Source organism: Procambarus clarkii, chromosome 5, assembly GCF_040958095.1.
Source record: "Procambarus clarkii isolate CNS0578487 chromosome 5, FALCON_Pclarkii_2.0, whole genome shotgun sequence".
NCBI classification, from domain to species: domain Eukaryota; kingdom Metazoa; phylum Arthropoda; class Malacostraca; order Decapoda; family Cambaridae; genus Procambarus; species Procambarus clarkii.
The window spans coordinates 54,006,183-54,025,106 of record NC_091154.1 but is presented as its reverse complement, the minus strand read 5'-3'; the positions used below and the strand labels follow the sequence as shown (position 1 = coordinate 54,025,106).

The 18,924-nt window shown below is 55.7% G+C and overlaps 1 protein-coding gene across 3 annotated transcripts in view; it reads right to left on the bottom strand.

Annotated features, from left to right (window-relative positions):
- Nucleotides 1–18,924, bottom strand: part of LOC138350969 (poly [ADP-ribose] polymerase tankyrase-1-like) — a 413,045-nt gene that overhangs the window by 315,907 nt on the left and 78,214 nt on the right. For all 3 annotated transcript variants that reach the window (XM_069302435.1, XM_069302445.1, XM_069302441.1), the window contains 2 exons: nucleotides 5,191–5,494; nucleotides 4,357–5,093 (listed from right to left, as the gene is read on the bottom strand). In XM_069302435.1, the coding sequence (XP_069158536.1) occupies nucleotides 4,357–5,093; nucleotides 5,191–5,494 (1,041 nt within the window). The remainder of the gene's footprint in view (nucleotides 1–4,356; nucleotides 5,094–5,190; nucleotides 5,495–18,924) is intronic.

Here is an 18,924-nt window from a genome sequence, read left to right as displayed (position 1 = left end):
AGAGTTAAAAACAGTGGCGGCCAGAGTTAAGAACAGTGGCGGCCAGAGTTAAGAACAGTGGCGGCCAGAGTTAAGAACAGTGGCGGCCAGAGTTAAGAACAGTGGCGGCCAGAGTTAAGAACAGTGTTGGCCAGAGTTACGAACAGTGGCGGCCAGAGTTAAGAACAGTGGCGGCCAGAGTTAAGAACAGTGGCGGCCAGAGTTAAGAACAGTGGCGGCCAGAGTTAAGAACAGTGGCGGCCAGAGTTAAGAACAGTGGTGGCCAGAGTTAAGAACAGTGGCGGTCAGAGTTAAGAACAGTTACTGCCAGAGTTAAAAACAGTGGCGGCCAGAGTTAAGAACAGTGGCTGACCGATTTAAGAACAGGGTCCGCCAGAGTTAAGAACAGTTACCGCCAGAGTTAAGAACAGTGGCTGACAGAGTTAAGAACAGTTGTTGCCTGAGTTAAGAACAGTTGCCACCAGAGTTAAGATCAGTGGCCGCCCCAGTTAAGAACAGTGGCTGCCAGAGTTAAGAACAGTTGCCGCCAGAGTTAAGAACAGTTGCCGCCAGAGTTAAGAACAGTGGCTGCCAGAGTTAAGAACAGTGGCTGCCAGAGTTAAGAACAGTGGCCGCTAGAGGAAAGAACAATTGCCACCAGAGTTAAGAACAGTGGCTGCCAGAGTTAAGAACAGTTGCCGCCAGAGTTAAGAACAGTGGCGGCCAGAGTTAAGAACAGTTGCCGCCAGAGTTAAGAACAGTGGGTGCCAGAGTTAAGAACAGTGGCGGCCAGAGTTAAGAACAGTGGCGGCCAGAGTTAAGAACAGTGGGTGCCAGAGTTAAGAACAGTGGGTGCCAGAGTTAAGAACAGTGGCGGCCAGAGTTAAGAACAGTTGCCACCAGAGTTAAGAACAGTGGCTGCCAGAGTTAAGAACAGTTGCCGCCAGAGTTAAGAACAGTGGCGGCCAGAGTTAAGAACAGTTGCTGCCAGAGTTAAGAACAGTGGCCGCCAGAGTTAAGAACAGTGACTGCCAGAGTTAAGAACTGTTGCCGTTAGAGTTAAGAACTGGTGCCGCCAGAGTTAAGAACAGTGGCCGCCAGAGTTAAGAACAGTGGCCGCCAGAGTTAAGAACAGTGGCTCCAATAGTTAAGAACATTAGCCGCCAGAGTTAAGAACAGTGGCCGCCAGAGTTATGAACAGTGGGTACCAGAGTTAAGAACAGTGGCCGCCAGAGTTAAGAATAGTGGCCGCCAGAGTTAAGAACAGTGGCTCCAATAGTTAAGAACATTAGCCGCCAGAGTTAAGAACAGTGGCCGCCAGAGTTAAGAACAGTGGCCGCCAGAGTTAAGAACAGTGGCCGCCTGGGTTAAGAACAGTGGCTCCAATAGTTAAGAACATTAGCCGCCAGAGTCAAGAACAGTGGCCGCCAGAGTTACGAACAGTGGGTACCAGAGTTAAGAACAGTGGCCGCCAGAGCTAAGAATAGTGGCCGCCAGAGTTAAGAACAGTGGCTCCAATAGTTAAGAACATTAGCCGCCAGAGTTAAGAACAGTGGCCGCCAGAGTTAAGAACAGTGGCCGCCAGAGTTAAGAACAGTGGCCGCCAGGGTTAAGAACAGTGGCTCCAATAGTTAAGAACATTAGCCGCCAGAGTTAAGAACAGTGGCCGCCAGAGTTAAGAACAGTGGCCGCCAGAGTTAGGAACAGTGGCTGCCAGAGTTAAGAACAGTGGCCGCCAGAGTTAAGGACAGTGGCTGCCAGAGTTAAGAACAGTGGCTGCCAGAGTTAGGAACAGTGGTCGCCAGAGTAAAGAACAGTGGCTGCCTGAATTAAGAACAGTGGCTGCCAGAGTTAAGAACAGTTGCCGCCAGAGTTAAGAACAGTGGCCGCCAGAGTTAAGAACAGTTAGTGCCAGAGTTAAAAACAGTGGCCGCCAGAGTTAAGAACTGTGGCCCCAGAGTTAAGAACAGTATCTGCCAGAGCTAAAAACAGTTACCACCAGAGTTAAGAACAGTGGCTGCCAGAGTTAAGAACAGTTGCTGCCTGAGTTAAGAACAGTTGCCACCAGAGTTAAGAACAGTTGCCGCCAGAGTTAAGAACAGTGGCTGCCAGAGTTAAGAACAGTGGCCGCCAGAGGAAAGAACAGTGGCTGCCGGAGTTAAGAACAGTTGCCGCCAGAGTTAAGAACAGTGGCCGCCAGAGTTAAGAACAGTGTCTGCCAGAGTTAAGAACAGTAGCAGCCAGAGTTAAGATCAGTGGCCGCCCAAGTTAAACACAGTTCCTTCCAGAGCTAAGAACAGTTACCGCCAGAGTTAAGAACAGTGGCTGCCAGAGTTAAGAACAGTTGCTGCTAAAGTTAAGAACAGCTGCCACCAGAGTTAAGAACAGTTGCCGCCAGAGTTAAGAACAGTGGCGGCCAGAGTTAAGAACAGATTCCGCCAGAGTGAAGAACAGAGACTGCCAGAGTTAAGAACAGTTGCCGCCAGAGTTAAGAACAGTGGCGGCCAGAGTTAAGAACAGTTGCCGCCAGAGTTAAGAACAGTGGCGGCCAGAGTTAAGAACAGTTGCCGCCAGAGTTAAGAACAGTGGCGGCCAGAGTTAAGAACAGTTGCCGCCAGAGTTAAGATCTGTTGCCGCCAGAGTTAAGAACAGTGGCGGCCAGAGTTAAGACCATTTGCCGCCATAGTTAAGAACAGTGGCGGCCAGAGTTAAGAACAGTTGCCGCCAGAGTTAAGAACAGTGGCGGCCAGAGTTATGAACAATGGCGGCCAGAGTTAAAAACAGTGGCGGCCAGAGTTAAGAACAGTGGCGGCCAGAGTTAAGAACAGTGCGGCCAGAGTTAAGAACAGTGGCGGCCAGAGTTAAGAACAGTGGCGGCCAGAGTTAAGAACAGTGGTGGCCAGAGTTAAGAACAGTGGCGGTCAGAGTTAAGAACAGTTACTGCCAGAGTTAAAAACAGTGGCGGCCAGAGTTAAGAACAGTGGCTGACCGATTTAAGAACAGGGTCCGCCAGAGTTAAGAACAGTTACCGCCAGAGTTAAGAACAGTGGCTGACAGAGTTAAGAACAGTTGTTGCCTGAGTTAAGAACAGTTGCCACCAGAGTTAAGACCAGTGGCCGCCCCAGTTAAGAACAGTGGCTGCCAGAGTTAAGAACAGTTGCCGCCAGAGTTAAGAACAGTTGCCGCCAGAGTTAAGAACAGTGGCTGCCAGAGTTAAGAACAGTGGCTGCCAGAGTTAAGAACAGTGGCCGCTAGAGGAAAGAACAGTTGCCACCAGAGTTAAGAACAGTGGCTGCCAGAGTTAAGAACAGTTGCCGCCAGAGTTAAGAACAGTGGCGGCCAGAGTTAAGAACAGTTGCCGCCAGAGTTAAGATCTGTTGCCGCCAGAGTTAAGAACAGTGGCGGCCAGAGTTAAGATCATTTGCCGCCAGAGTTAAGAACAGTGGCGGCCAGAGTTAAGAACAGTTGCCGCCAGAGTTAAGAACAGTGGCGGCCAGAGTTATGAACAATGGCGGCCAGAGTTAAGAACAGTGGCGGCCAGAGTTAAGAACAGTGGCAGCCAGAGTTAAGAACAGTGGCGGCCAGAGTTAAGAACAGTGGCGGCCAGAGTTAAGAACAGTGGCGGCCAGAGTTAAGAACAGTGGTGGCCAGAGTTAAGAACAGTGGCGGTCAGAGTTAAGAACAGTTACTGCCAGAGTTAAAAACAGTGGCGGCCAGAGTTAAGAACAGTGGCTGACCGATTTAAGAACAGGGTCCGCCAGAGTTAAGAACAGTTACCGCCAGAGTTAAGAACAGTGGCTGACAGAGTTAAGAACAGTTGTTGCCTGAGTTAAGAACAGTTGCCACCAGAGTTAAGATCAGTGGCCGCCCCAGTTAAGAACAGTGGCTGCCAGAGTTAAGAACAGTTGCCGCCAGAGTTAAGAACAGTTGCCGCCAGAGTTAAGAACAGTGGCCGCTAGAGGAAAGAACAGTTGCCGCCAGAGTTAAAAACAGTGGCGGCCAGAGTTAAGAACAGTTGCCGCCAGAGTTAAGAACAGTGGCGGCCAGAGTTAAGAACAGTGGCGGCCAGAGTTAAGAACAGTGGGTGCCAGAGTTAAGAACAGTGGGTGCCAGAGTTAAGAACAGTGGCGGCCAGAGTTAAGAACAGTTGCCACCAGAGTTAAGAACAGTGGCTGCCAGAGTTAAGAACAGTTGCCGCCAGAGTTAAGAACAGTTGCCGCCAGAGTTAAGAACAGTGGCCGCCAGAGTTAAGAACAGTGGCGGCCAGAGTTAAGAACAGTGGCTGCCAGAGTTAAGAACAGTGGCGGCCAGAGTTAAGAACAGTGGCGGCAAGAGTGTGCTGGTGTTGGGTGTTGATTCTTCCGCAAGAGTACTTACCACTAAGTGCAGCGTGGGTGTCCCAGCAGCAGGGTGGGGGCGAGGCAGCGTGGGTGTCCCAGCAGCAGGGTGGGGGCGAGGCAGCGTGGGTGTCCCAGCAGCAGGGTGGGGGCGAGGCAGCGTGGGTGTCCCAGCAGCAGGGTGGGGGAGAGGCAGCGTGGGTTTCCCAGCAGCAGGGTGGGGGAGAGGCAGCGTGGGTGTCCCAGCAGCAGGGTGGGGGCGAGGCAGCGTGGGTGTCCCAGCAGCAGGGTGGGGGTGAGGCAGCATGGGTGTCCTAGCAGCAGGGTGGGGGCGAGGCAGCGTGGGTGTCCCAGCAGCAGGGTGGGGGCGAGGCAGCGTGGGTGTCCCAGCAGCAGGGTGGGGGCGAGGCAGCTTCCTCAGCCACCACTCCACACGGTCACGACCTGCCAGCCTCGCCACGTCCAGAGGTGTCTCTCCCTGTATGTTCCTGGCGCGAGGGTCGAGGCCCGCCGCCACCAAGCACTGTGTTGCCTCCAGACCTCCGCCCCTCGCTGCCTCGTGTAGTGGTGTCTCCCCGCGCTTGTCTACAGCGTGACGGTCACACCCGGCAGCTGTCAGCAACACCTGCACAACACCTGTGTGGTTACGTAAGGCAGCATACGGCAGTGGTGACGAACCATTGTCGTCCCGAGAGTCAGGGTCAGCGCCGGCACCAAGTAGCGTCACCACACACGACTCATGACCATGCTGCGCTGCCACATGTAGTGCAGTCACACCTGTAACACCGGTAATGTTGAGGCTTACATACAACATACACAAACATGCTTAACTCTTCATAATACAACATACTGCAGCATGTGTTGTAGTTCTCACCATTACGACCCCTGGCCTGCAGGTGAGCCTGGGCGCTGAGCAGCTGCCTCACCACCTGGTCATGACCGTAGCTAGCCGCCAAGTGTAAAGGTGTGTAGTAGGACTCCCCTGAACCCTCCACGGGGAGTCCCGCCGCCAGCAGGTGAGGTACCAGGTGAGTGTGACCCCTCCCAGCCGCCTCGGTCAACATGCAGTGTGACTCTTGGGTAATACGGCCCTCCACCGTGACGGAGGTGTCAGCACCCAGGGCGAGGGCGGCCAACACCAGCGCCTGGTCACCACTACGGACTCCCGCCACCAGGTCCTGCAGGATGACAGTGGTCACTGGTAACGGTGCAGGAGATAATGATGTTAACCAATTAAACACATTACCATTAACAACCTAACGACAAACTTTATGACAAGAGCCCATTACTGCAAACTATAAAGAAATAAAGCAATACAGCCGGTAATCATCTTGACAGTCAGTTTACAGTTACATTAAATGCTCGTCCAGTCGACGACCACCTTAAGCAAAGACCACCAACCAAGTGGCCACTTTATGCATCAGACCAGTCAGCAACAGTCAAAGTTTCCACGATATATATGACCTGAGTCAACAATTTAGGGTCAGGGCTAGGACAGGAAGCCGGGGGCTTGTTATGGATCCTATAGACTTCCTGAAGACCATTTTGAGCTTTACGGCCTCGGTGGACAGGAAGTTTCGTGTATTATTACACAAAACAACGAACAATCACCTCCAAAGTAATCATAAAACTGCTGCCTCTTGTGAAGTGGTCAGCGTTATCAGTTTATATTTGTTCAGTAATATGAGTGTCAGTGAGTCCAGCCTTAATGTTCTCTGTACACAGTTGTTGGTGTTGAAGCTCTCAGTGTTTCCTTACATGACAGTTGACTTTGTTCTGGGATGACAGTCGCCCATGTTTGTGACGCCTTCATGCTTAGCTACTGTAGTCCAGTCGGGGCATCACATGCCTACTGTAGTCCAATTGGGGCATGCCATGGCTACTGTAGTCATGGCGGGCCATCACATGGCTACTGTAGTCCAGGCGGGAGCATCACATGGCTACTGTAGTCCAGGAGGGGCATCTCGTGGCTACTGTACTCCAGTCGGGGCATCTCATGGCTACTATACTCCAGTCGTGGCATCTCGTGGCTACTGTACTCCAGTCGGGGCATCTCATGGCTACTGTAGTCCAGGCAGGGCATCACATGGCTACTGTAGTCCAAGTGGGGCATCACATGGCTACTGTAGTCCAGGTGGGGCATCACATGGCTACTGTAGTCCAGGCGGGGCATCACATGCCTACTGTAGTCCAGCCGGGGCATCACATGCCTACTGTAGTCCAATTGGGGCATGCCATGGCTACTGTAGTCATGGCGGGCAATCACATGGCTACTGTAGTCCAGGCGGGAGCATCACATGGCTACTGTAGTCCAGGAGGGGCATCTCGTGGCTACTGTACTCCAGTCGGGGCATCTCATGGCTACTGTACTCCAGTCGGGGCATCTCGTGGCTACTGTACTCCAGTCGGGGCATCTCATGGCTACTGTAGTCCAGGCAGGGCATCACATGGCTACTGTAGTCCAAGTGGGGCATCACATGGCTACTGTAGTCCAGGTGGGGCTTCACATGGCTACTGTAGTCCAGGCGGGGAATCACATGGCTACTGTAGTCCAGGCGGGGCATCACATGGCTACTGAAGTCCAGGCAGGGCATCACATGGCTACTGTAGTCCAGGCGGGGCATCACATGGCTACTGTAGTCCAAGTGGGGCATCACATGGCTACTGTAGTCCAGGCGGGGCATCACATGGCTACTGTAGTCCAGGCGGGGCATCACATGGCTACTGAAGTCCAGGCAGGGCATCACATGGCTACTGTAGTTCAGGCAGGGCATCACATGGCTACTGTAGTCCAGGCGGGGCATCACATGGCTACTGTAGTCCAGGCAGGGCATCACATGGCTACTGTAGTCCAGGCGGAGCATCACATGGCTACTGTAGTCCAGGCGGGGCATCACATGGCTACTGAAGTCCAGGCAGGGCATCACATAGCTACTGTAGTCCAGGCGGGGCATCACATGGCTACTGTAGTCCAGGCAGGGCATCACATGGCTACTGTAGTCCAGGCGGGGCATCACATGGCTACTGTAGTCCAGGCGGGGCAACACATGGCTACTGTAGTCCAGGCGGGGCATCACATGGCTACTGTAGTCCAGGCAGGGCATCACATGGCTACTGTAGTCCAGGCGGGGCATCACATGGCTACTGAAGTCCAGGCAGGGCATCACATAGCTACTGTAGTCCAGGCGGGGCATCACATGGCTACTGTAGTCCAGGCGGGGCATCACATGGCTACTGTAGTCCAGGCAGGGCATCACATGGCTACTGTAGTCCAGGCGGGGCATCACATGCCTACTGTAGTCCAGGCAGGGCATCACATGGCTACTGTAGTCCAGGCGGGGCATCACATGGCTACTGTAGTCCAGGCGGAGCATCACATGGTTACTGTAGTCCAGGCGAAGCATCACATGGCTACTGTAGTCCAGGCGGGGCATCACATGGCTACTGTAGTCCAGGCAGGGCATCACATGCCTACTGTAGTCCAGGCAGGGCATCACATGGCTACTGTAGTCCAGGCGGGGCATCACATGGCTACTGTAGTCCAGGCGGGGCATCACACGGCTACTGTAGTCCAGGCGGGGCATCACATGGCTACTGTAGTCCAGGCGGGGCATGACATGGCTACTGAAGTCCAGGCGGGGCATCACATGGCTACTTTAGTCCAGGCGGGGCATCACATGGCTACTGAAGTCCAGGCGGGGCATCATATGGCTACTGTAGTCCAGGCGGGGCATCACATGGCTGCTGTAGTCCAGGCGGAGCATCATTTGGCGACTGAAGTCCAGGCGAGGCATCACATGGCTGCTGTAGTCCAGGCAGGGCATCACATGGCTACTGTAGTCCAGGCAGGGCATCATTTGGCGATTGTAGTGCAGGCAGGGCATCACATGGCTACTGAAGTCCAGGCAGGGCATCACATGGCTGCTGTAGTCCAGGCGGAGCATCACATGGCTACTGTAGTCCAGGCGGGGCATCATATGGCTCCTGAAGTCCAGGCGGGGCATCACATGGCTACTTTAGTCCAGGCGGGGCATCACATGGCTACTGTAGTCCAGGCGGGGCATCACATGGCTGCTGTAGTCCAGGCAGGGCATCATTTGGCGACTGTAATCCAGGCAGGGCATCACATGGCTACTGTAGTCCAGGCAGGGCATCACATGGCTGCTGTAGTCCAGGCGGGGCATCACATGGCTACTGTAGTCCAGGCGGGGCATCATATGGCTGCTGTAGTCCAGGCAGGGCATCACATGGCTGCTGTAGTCCAGGCGGGGCATCATATGGCTACTGTAGTCCAGGCGGGGCATCATATGGCTACTGTAGTCCAGGCGGGGCATCATATGGCTACTGTAGTCCAGGCGGGGCATCATATGGCTACTGTAGTCCAGGCGGGGCATCATATGGCTACTGTAGTCCAGGCGGGGCATCACATGGCTACTGTAGTCCAGGCAGGGCATCATTTGGCGACTGTAGTCCAGGCAGGGCATCACATGGATACTGTAGTCCAGGCAGGGCATCACATGGCTGCTGTAGTCCAGGCGGGGCATCACATTACTACTGTAGTCCAGGCGGGGCATCATATGGCTGCTGTAGTCCAGGCAGGGCATCACATGGCTGCTGTAGTCCAGGCGGGGCATCATATGGCTACTGTAGTCCAGGCGGGGCATCATATGGCTACTTTAGTCCAGGCGGTGCATCACATGGCTACTGAAGTCCAGGCAGGGCATCACATGGCTGCTGTAGTCCAGGCGGGGCATCATATGGCTACTGAAGTCCAGGCGGGGCATCACATGGCTACTTTAGTCCAGGCGGGGCATCACATGGCTACTGAAGTCCAGGCGGGGCATCATATGGCTGCTGTAGTCCAGGCGGGGCATCATATGGCTTCTGTAGTCCTGGCGGGGCATCATATGGCTACTGTAGTCCAGGCGGGGCATCATATGGCTACTGTAGTCCAGGCGGGGCATCATATGGCTACTGTAGTCCAGGCGGGGCATCATATGGCTACTGTAGTCCAGGCGGGGCATCATATGGCTACTGTAGTCCAGGCGGGGCATCATATGGCTACTGTAGTCCAGGCGGGGCATCATATGGCTGCTGTAGTCCAGGCGGGGCATCATATGGCTACTGTAGTCCAGGCGGGGCATCACATGGCTGCTGTAGTCCAGGCGGGGCATCATATGGCTACTGTAGTCCAGGCGGGGCATCATATGGCTACTGTAGTCCAGGCAGGGCATCACATGGCTGCTATAGTCCAGGCGGGGCATCACATAGCTACTGAAGTCCAGGCAGGGCATCACATGGCTACTATAGTCCAGGCGGGGCATCATATGGCTACTGTAGTCCAGGCGGGGCATCATATGGCTACTGTAGTCCAGGCGGGGCATCATATGGCTACTGTAGTCCAGGCGGGGCATCATATGGCTACTGTAGTCCAGGCGGGGCATCATATCGCTGCTGTAGTCCAGGCGGGGCATCATATGGCTACTGTAGTCCAGGCGGGGCATCACATGGCTGCTGTAGTCCAGGCGGGGCATCATATGGCTACTGTAGTCCAGGTGGGGCATCATATGGCGACTGTAGTCCAGGCGGGGCATCACATGGCTACTGTAGTCCAGGCAGGGCATCATTTGGCGACTGTAGTCCAGGCAGGGCATCACATGGCTACTGTAGTCCAGGCAGGGCATCACATGGCTGCTGTAGTCCAGGCGGGGCATCACATTACTACTGTAGTCCAGGCGGGGCATCATATGGCTGCTGTAGTCCAGGCAGGGCATCACATGGCTGCTGTAGTCCAGGCGGGGCATCATATGGCTACTGTAGTCCAGGCGGGGCATCATATGGCTACTTTAGTCCAGGCGGTGCATCACATGGCTACTGAAGTCCAGGCAGGGCATCACATGGCTGCTGTAGTCCAGGCGGGGCATCATATGGCTACTGAAGTCCAGGCGGGGCATCACATGGCTACTTTAGTCCAGGCGGGGCATCACATGGCTACTGAAGTCCAGGCGGGGCATCATATGGCTGCTGTAGTCCAGGCGGGGCATCATATGGCTTCTGTAGTCCTGGCGGGGCATCATATGGCTACTGTAGTCCAGGCGGGGTATCATATGGCTACTGTAGTCCAGGCGGGGCATCATATGGCTACTGTAGTCCAGGCGGGGCATCATATGGCTACTGTAGTCCAGGCGGGGCATCATATAGCTACTGTAGTCCAGGCGGGGCATCATATGGCTACTGTAGTCCAGGCGGGGCATCATATGGCTGCTGTAGTCCAGGCGGGGCATCATATGGCTACTGTAGTCCAGGCGGGGCATCACATGGCTGCTGTAGTCCAGGCGGGGCATCATATGGCTACTGTAGTCCAGGCGGGGCATCATATGGCTACTGTAGTCCAGGCAGGGCATCACATGGCTGCTATAGTCCAGGCGGGGCATCACATAGCTACTGAAGTCCAGGCAGGGCATCACATGGCTACTATAGTCCAGGCGGGGCATCATATGGCTACTGTAGTCCAGGCGGGGCATCATATGGCTACTGTAGTCCAGGCGGGGCATCATATGGCTACTGTAGTCCAGGCGGGGCATCATATGGCTACTGTAGTCCAGGCGGGGCATCATATGGCTGCTGTAGTCCAGGCGGGGCATCATATGGCTACTGTAGTCCAGGCGGGGCATCACATGGCTGCTGTAGTCCAGGCGGGGCATCATATGGCTACTGTAGTCCAGGCGGGGCATCATATGGCTACTGTAGTCCAGGCAGGGCATCACATGGCTGCTATAGTCCAGGCGGGGCATCACATGGCTACTGAAGTCCAGGCAGGGCATCACATGGCTACTATAGTCCAGGCGGGGCATCACATGGCTACTGAAGTCCAGGCGGGGCATCACATAACTACTGAAGTCCAGGCAGGGCATCACATGGCTACTGTAGTCCAGGCGGGGCATCATATGGCTACTGTAGTCCAGGCGGGGCATCATATGGCTACTGTAGTCCAGGGAGGGCATCACATGGCTACTGAAGTCCAGGCAGGGCATCATATGGCTACTGTAGTCCAGACGGGGCATCACATGGCTGCTGTAGTCCAGGCGGGGCATCATATGGCTACTGTAGTCCAGGCGGGGCATCATATGGCTACTTTAGTCCAGGCGGTGCATCACATGGCTACTGAAGTCCAGGCAGGGCATCACATGGCTGCTGTAGTCCAGGCGGGGCATCATATGGCTACTGAAGTCCAGGCGGGGCATCACATGGCTACTTTAGTCCAGGCGGGGCATCACATGGCTACTGAAGTCCAGGCGGGGCATCATATGGCTGCTGTAGTCCAGGCGGGGCATCATATGGCTTCTGTAGTCCAGGCGGGGCATCATATGGCTACTGTAGTCCAGGCGGGGCATCATATGGCTACTGTAGTCCAGGCGGGGCATCATATGGCTACTGTAGTCCAGGCGGGGCATCATATGGCTACTGTAGTCCAGGCGGGGCATCATATGGCTACTGTAGTCCAGGCGGGGCATCATATGGCTACTGTAGTCCAGGCGGGGCATCATATGGCTGCTGTAGTCCAGGCGGGGCATCATATGGCTACTGTAGTCCAGGCGGGGCATCACATGGCTGCTGTAGTCCAGGCGGGGCATCATATGGCTACTGTAGTCCAGGCGGGGCATCATATGGCTACTGTAGTCCAGGCAGGGCATCACATGGCTGCTATAGTCCAGGCGGGGCATCACATAGCTACTGAAGTCCAGGCAGGGCATCACATGGCTACTATAGTCCAGGCGGGGCATCATATGGCTACTGTAGTCCAGGCGGGGCATCATATGGCTACTGTAGTCCAGGGAGGGCATCACATGGCTACTGAAGTCCAGGCAGGGCATCATATGGCTACTGTAGTCCAGACGGGGCATCACATGGCTGCTGTAGTCCAGGCGGGGCATCATATGGCTACTGTAGTCCAGGCGGGGCATCATATGGCTACTTTAGTCCAGGCGGTGCATCACATGGCTACTGAAGTCCAGGCAGGGCATCACATGGCTGCTGTAGTCCAGGCGGGGCATCATATGGCTACTGAAGTCCAGGCGGGGCATCACATGGCTACTTTAGTCCAGGCGGGGCATCACATGGCTACTGAAGTCCAGGCGGGGCATCATATGGCTGCTGTAGTCCAGGCGGGGCATCATATGGCTTCTGTAGTCCAGGCGGGGCATCATATGGCTACTGTAGTCCAGGCGGGGCATCATATGGCTACTGTAGTCCAGGCGGGGCATCATATGGCTACTGTAGTCCAGGCGGGGCATCATATGGCTACTGTAGTCCAGGCGGGGCATCATATGGCTACTGTAGTCCAGGCGGGGCATCATATGGCTACTGTAGTCCAGGCGGGGCATCATATGGCTGCTGTAGTCCAGGCGGGGCATCATATGGCTACTGTAGTCCAGGCGGGGCATCACATGGCTGCTGTAGTCCAGGCGGGGCATCATATGGCTACTGTAGTCCAGGCGGGGCATCATATGGCTACTGTAGTCCAGGCAGGGCATCACATGGCTGCTATAGTCCAGGCGGGGCATCACATAGCTACTGAAGTCCAGGCAGGGCATCACATGGCTACTATAGTCCAGGCGGGGCATCATATGGCTACTGTAGTCCAGGCGGGGCATCATATGGCTACTGTAGTCCTGGCGGGGCATCATATGGCTACTGTAGTCCAGGCGGGGCATCATATGGCTACTGTAGTCCAGGCGGGGCATCATATGGCTGCTGTAGTCCAGGCGGGGCATCATATGGCTACTGTAGTCCAGGCGGGGCATCACATGGCTGCTGTAGTCCAGGCGGGGCATCATATGGCTACTGTAGTCCAGGCGGGGCATCATATGGCTACTGTAGTCCAGGCAGGGCATCACATGGCTGCTATAGTCCAGGCGGGGCATCACATGGCTACTGAAGTCCAGGCAGGGCATCACATGGCTACTATAGTCCAGGCGGGGCATCACATGGCTACTGAAGTCCAGGCGGGGCATCACATGGCTACTGAAGTCCAGGCAGGGCATCACATGGCTACTGTAGTCCAGGCGGGGAATCATATGGCTACTGTAGTCCAGGCGGGGCATCATATGGCTACTGTAGTCCAGGGAGGGCATCACATGGCTACTGAAGTCCAGGCAGGGCATCATATGGCTACTGTAGTCCAGACGGGGCATCACATGGCCACTGTAGTCCAGGCAGGGCATCACATGGCTACTGTAGTCCAGGCGGGGCATCACATGGCTACTGAAGTCCAGGCAGGGCATCACATGGCTACTGAAGTCCAGGCAGGGCATCATATGGCTACTGTAGTCCAGGCAGGGCATCACATGGCTGCTGTAGTCCAGGCAGGGCATCACATGGCTGCTGTAGTTCAGGCAGGGCATCACATCGCTGCTGTAGTCCAGGCGGGGCATCATATGGCTACTGTAGTCCAGGCGGGGCATCACATGGCTGCTGTAGTCCAGGCGGGGCATCACATGGCTACTGTAGTCCAGGCGGAGCATCACATGGCTACTGTAGTCCAGGCGGAGCATCATATGGCTACTGTAGTCCAGGCAGGGCATCACATGGCTGCCGTAGTCCAGGCGGGGCATCATATGGCTACTGTAGTCCAGGCGTGGCATCACATGGCTGCTGTAGTACAGGCGGAGCATCACATGGCTACTGTATTCCAGGCAGGGCATCACATGGCTACTGAAGTCCAGGCGGGGCATCACATGGCTACTGTAGTCCAGGCGGAGCATCACATGGCTACTGTAGTCCAGGCGGAGCATCACATGGCTACTGTAGTCCAGACGGGGCATCACATGGCTACTGTAGTCCAGGCGGGGCATCACATGGCTACTGTAGTCCAGGCAGGGCATCACATGGCTACTGTAGTCAAGGCGGGGCATCACATGGCTACTGTAGTCCAGGCGGAGCATCACATGGTTACTGTAGTCCAGGTGGGGCATCACATGGCTACTGTAGTCCAGGCGGGGCATCACATGGCTACTGTAGTCCAGGCGGAGCATCACATGGCTACTGTAGTCCAGGCGGGGCATCACATGGCTACTGTAGTCCAGGCATGGCATCACATGGCTACTGTAGTCTAGGCAGGGCATCACATGGCTACTGTTGTCCAGGCGGGGCATCACATGGCTACTGTAGTCCAAGTGGGGCATCACACGGCTACTGTAGTCCAGGCGGGGCATCACATGGCTACTGTAGTCCAGGCGGGGCATGACATGGCTACTGAAGTCCTGGCGGGGCATCACATGGCTACTTTAGTCCAGGCGGGGCATCACATGGCTACTGAAGTCCAGGCGGGGCATCATATGGCTACTGTAGTCCAGGCGGGGCATCACATGGCTGCTGTAGTCCAGGCGGGGCATCATTTGGCGACTGTAGTCCAGGCGGGGCATCACATGGCTGCTGTAGTCCAGGCAGGGCATCATTTGGCGACTGTAGTCCAGGCAGGGCATCACATGGCTACTGTAGTCCAGGCAGGGCATCACATGGCTACTGTAGTCCAGGCGGGGCATCACATGGCTACTGTAGTCCAGGCAGGGCATCACATGGCTACTGTAGTCCAGGCGGGGCATCACATGGCTACTGTAGTCCAGGCGGGGCATCACATGGCTACTGTAGTCCAGGCAGGGCATCACATGGCTGCTGTAGTCCAGGCAGGGCATCACATGGCTACTGAAGTCCAGGCAGGGCATCATATGGCTACTGTAGTCCAGGCAGGGCATCACATGGCTGCTGTAGTCCAGGCAGGGCATCACATGGCTGCTGTAGTCCAGGCAGGGCATCACATGGCTGCTGTAGTCCAGGCAGGGCATCACATGGCTACTGTAGTCCAGGCAGGGCATCACATGGCTGCTGTAGTCCAGGCAGGGCATCACATGGCTGCTGTAGTCCAGGCAGGGCATCACATGGCTGCTGTAGTCCAGGCAGGGCATCACATGGCTGCTGTAGTCTAGGCGGAGCATCACATGGCTAATGTAGTCCAGGCAGGGCATCATATGGCTGCTGTAGTCCAGGCGGGGCATCACATGGCTGCTGTAGTCCAGGCGGGGCATCACATGGCTACTGTAGTCCAGGCGGAGCATCACATGGCTACTGTAGTCCAGGCGGGGCATCACATGGCTACTGTAGTCCAGGCGGAGCATCACATGGCTGCTGTAGTCCAGGCGGGGCATCACATGGCTACTGTAGTCCAGGCGGAGCATCACATAGCTACTGTAGTCCAGGCGGGGCATCACATGGCTGCTGTAGTCCAGGCGGGGCATCACATGGCTACTGTAGTCCAGGCGGGGCATCATATGGCTACTGTAGTCCAGGCGGGGCATCACATGGCTACTGAAGTCCAGGCGGGGCATCACATGGCTACTGAAGTCCAGGCAGGGCATCACATGGCTACTGTAGTCCAGGCGGGGCATCATATGGCTACTGTAGTCCAGGCGGGGCATCATATGGCTGCTGTAGTCCAGGCGGGGCATCATATGGCTACTGTAGTCCAGACGAGGCATCACATGGCCACTGTAGTCCAGGCAGGGCATCACATGGCTACTGAAGTCCAGGCAGGGCATCATATGGCTACTGTAGTCCAGGCAGGGCATCACATGGCTGCTGTAGTCCAGGCAGGGCATCACATGGCTGCTGTAGTCCAGGCAGTGCATCACATGGCTGCTGTAGTCCAGGCAGGGCATCACATGGCTACTGTAGTCCAGGCAGGGCATCACATGGCTGCTGTAGTCCAGGCAGGGCATCACATGGCTACTGTAGTCCAGGCAGGGCATCACATGGCTGCTGTAGTCCAGGCAGGGCATCACATGGCTGCTGTAGTCCAGGCAGGGCATCACATGGCTGCTGTAGTCCAGGCAGGGCATCACATGGCTACTGTAGTCCAGGCAGGGCATCACATGGCTGCTGTAGTCCAGGCAGGGCATCACATGGCTGCTGTAGTCCAGGCAGGGCATCACATGGCTGCTGTAGTCCAGGCAGGGCATCACATGGCTGCTGTAGTCTAGGCGGAGCATCACATGGCTAATGTAGTCCAGGCAGGGCATCATATGGCTGCTGTAGTCCAGGCGGGGCATCACATGGCTGCTGTAGTCCAGGCGGGGCATCACATGGCTACTGTAGTCCAGGCGGAGCATCACATGGCTACTGTAGTCCAGGCGGGGCATCACATGGCTACTGTAGTCCAGGCGGAGCATCACATGGCTGCTGTAGTCCAGGCGGGGCATCACATGGCTACTGTAGTCCAGGCGGAGCATCACATAGCTACTGTAGTCCAGGCGGGGCATCACATGGCTGCTGTAGTCCAGGCGGGGCATCACATGGCTACTGTAGTCCAGGCGGGGCATCATATGGCTACTGTAGTCCAGGCGGGGCATCACATGGCTACTGAAGTCCAGGCGGGGCATCACATGGCTACTGAAGTCCAGGCAGGGCATCACATGGCTACTGTAGTCCAGGCGGGGCATCATATGGCTACTGTAGTCCAGGCGGGGCATCATATGGCTGCTGTAGTCCAGGCGGGGCATCATATGGCTACTGTAGTCCAGACGAGGCATCACATGGCCACTGTAGTCCAGGCAGGGCATCACATGGCTACTGAAGTCCAGGCAGGGCATCATATGGCTACTGTAGTCCAGGCAGGGCATCACATGGCTGCTGTAGTCCAGGCAGGGCATCACATGGCTGCTGTAGTCCAGGCAGTGCATCACATGGCTGCTGTAGTCCAGGCAGGGCATCACATGGCTACTGTAGTCCAGGCAGGGCATCACATGGCTGCTGTAGTCCAGGCAGGGCATCACATGGCTGCTGTAGTCCAGGCAGGGCATCACATGGCTGCTGTAGTCCAGGCAGGGCATCACATGGCTGCTGTAGTCCAGGCGGAGCATCACATGGCTAATGTAGTCCAGGCAGGGCATCATATGGCTGCTGTAGTCCAGGCGGGGCATCACATGGCTGCTGTAGTCCAGGCGGGGCATCACATGGCTACTGTAGTCCAGGCGGAGCATCACATGGCTACTGTAGTCCAGGCGGGGCATCAAATGGCTACTGTAGTCCAGGCGGAGCATCACATGGCTGCTGTAGTCCAGGCGGGGCATCACATGGCTACTGTAGTCCAGGCGGAGCATCACATAGCTACTGTAGTCCAGGCGGGGCATCACATGGCTGCTGTAGTCCAGGCGGGGCATCACATGGCTACTGTAGTCCAGGCGGAGCATCACATGGCTACTGTAGTCCAGGCGGAGCATCACATGGCTACTGTAGTCCAGGCGGGGCATCACATGGCTACTGTAGTCCAGGCGGGGCATCATATGGCTACTGTAGTCCAGGCGGGGCATCACATGGCTACTGAAGTCCAGGCGGGGCATCACATGGCTACTGTAGTCCAGGCGGGGCATCACATGGCTACTATAGTCCAGGCGGGGCATCACATGGCTACTGAAGTCCAGGCGGGGCATCACATGGCTACTGGAGTCCAGGCGGAGCATCACATAGCTACTGTAGTCCAGGCGGAGCATCACATGGCTACTGTAGTCCATGCGGGGCATCACATGGCTACTGTAGTCCAGGCGGGGCATCACATGGCTTCTGTAGTCCAGGCGGGGCATCACATGGCTACTGAAGTCCAGGCAGGGCATCACATGGCTACTGAAGTCCAGGCGGGGCATCACATGGCTACTGTAGTCCAGGCGGGGCATCACATGGCTACTGTAGTACAGGCGGAGCATCACATGGCTACTGTAGTCCAGGCGGAGCATCACATGGCTACTGTAGTCCAGGCGGGGCATCACATGGCTACTGTAGTACAGGCGGAGCATCACATGGCTACTGTAGTCCAGGCGGAGCATCACATGGCTACTGTAGTACAGGCGGAGCATCACATGGTTACCGTAGTCCAGGCGGAGCATCACATGGCTACTGTAGTCCAGGCGGGGCATCACATGTCTACTGTAGTCCAGGCAGGGCATAACATGGCTACTGTAGTCCAGACGGGGCATCACATGGCTACTGTAGTCCAGGCGGGGCATCACATGGCTACTGTAGTACAGGCGGAGCATCACATGGCTACTGTAGTCCAGACGGGGCATCACATGGCTACTGTAGTCCAGGCGGGGCATCACATGGCTACTGTAGTACAGGCGGAGCATCAAATGGCTACTGTAGTCCAGGCGGGGCATCACATGGCTGCTGTAGTCCAGGCGGGGCATCACATGGCTACTGTAGTCCAGGCGGGGCATCACATGGCTACTGTAGGCCAGGCGGGGCATCACATGGCTACTGTAGTCCAGGCGGGGCATCACATGGCTACTGTAGTCCAGGCGGGGCATCACATGGCTACTGTAGGCCAGGCGGGGCATCACATGGCTACTGTAGTCCAGGCGGGGCATCACATTTCAATTTCACATCACATCAAATTTTATAGTAAATATAAATTTTACTATAAATCCAGAAAAACGGCCAGCCTACTCATGAGAAACTCTCCAGACACTAAGCAGAACGCTTTAAAAGAGACCAACGTCGTCTATGCCTTCAAATGCCCTCTTGGGGACTGTAAGCCTAAAAAAAACTCAGTATATAGGCA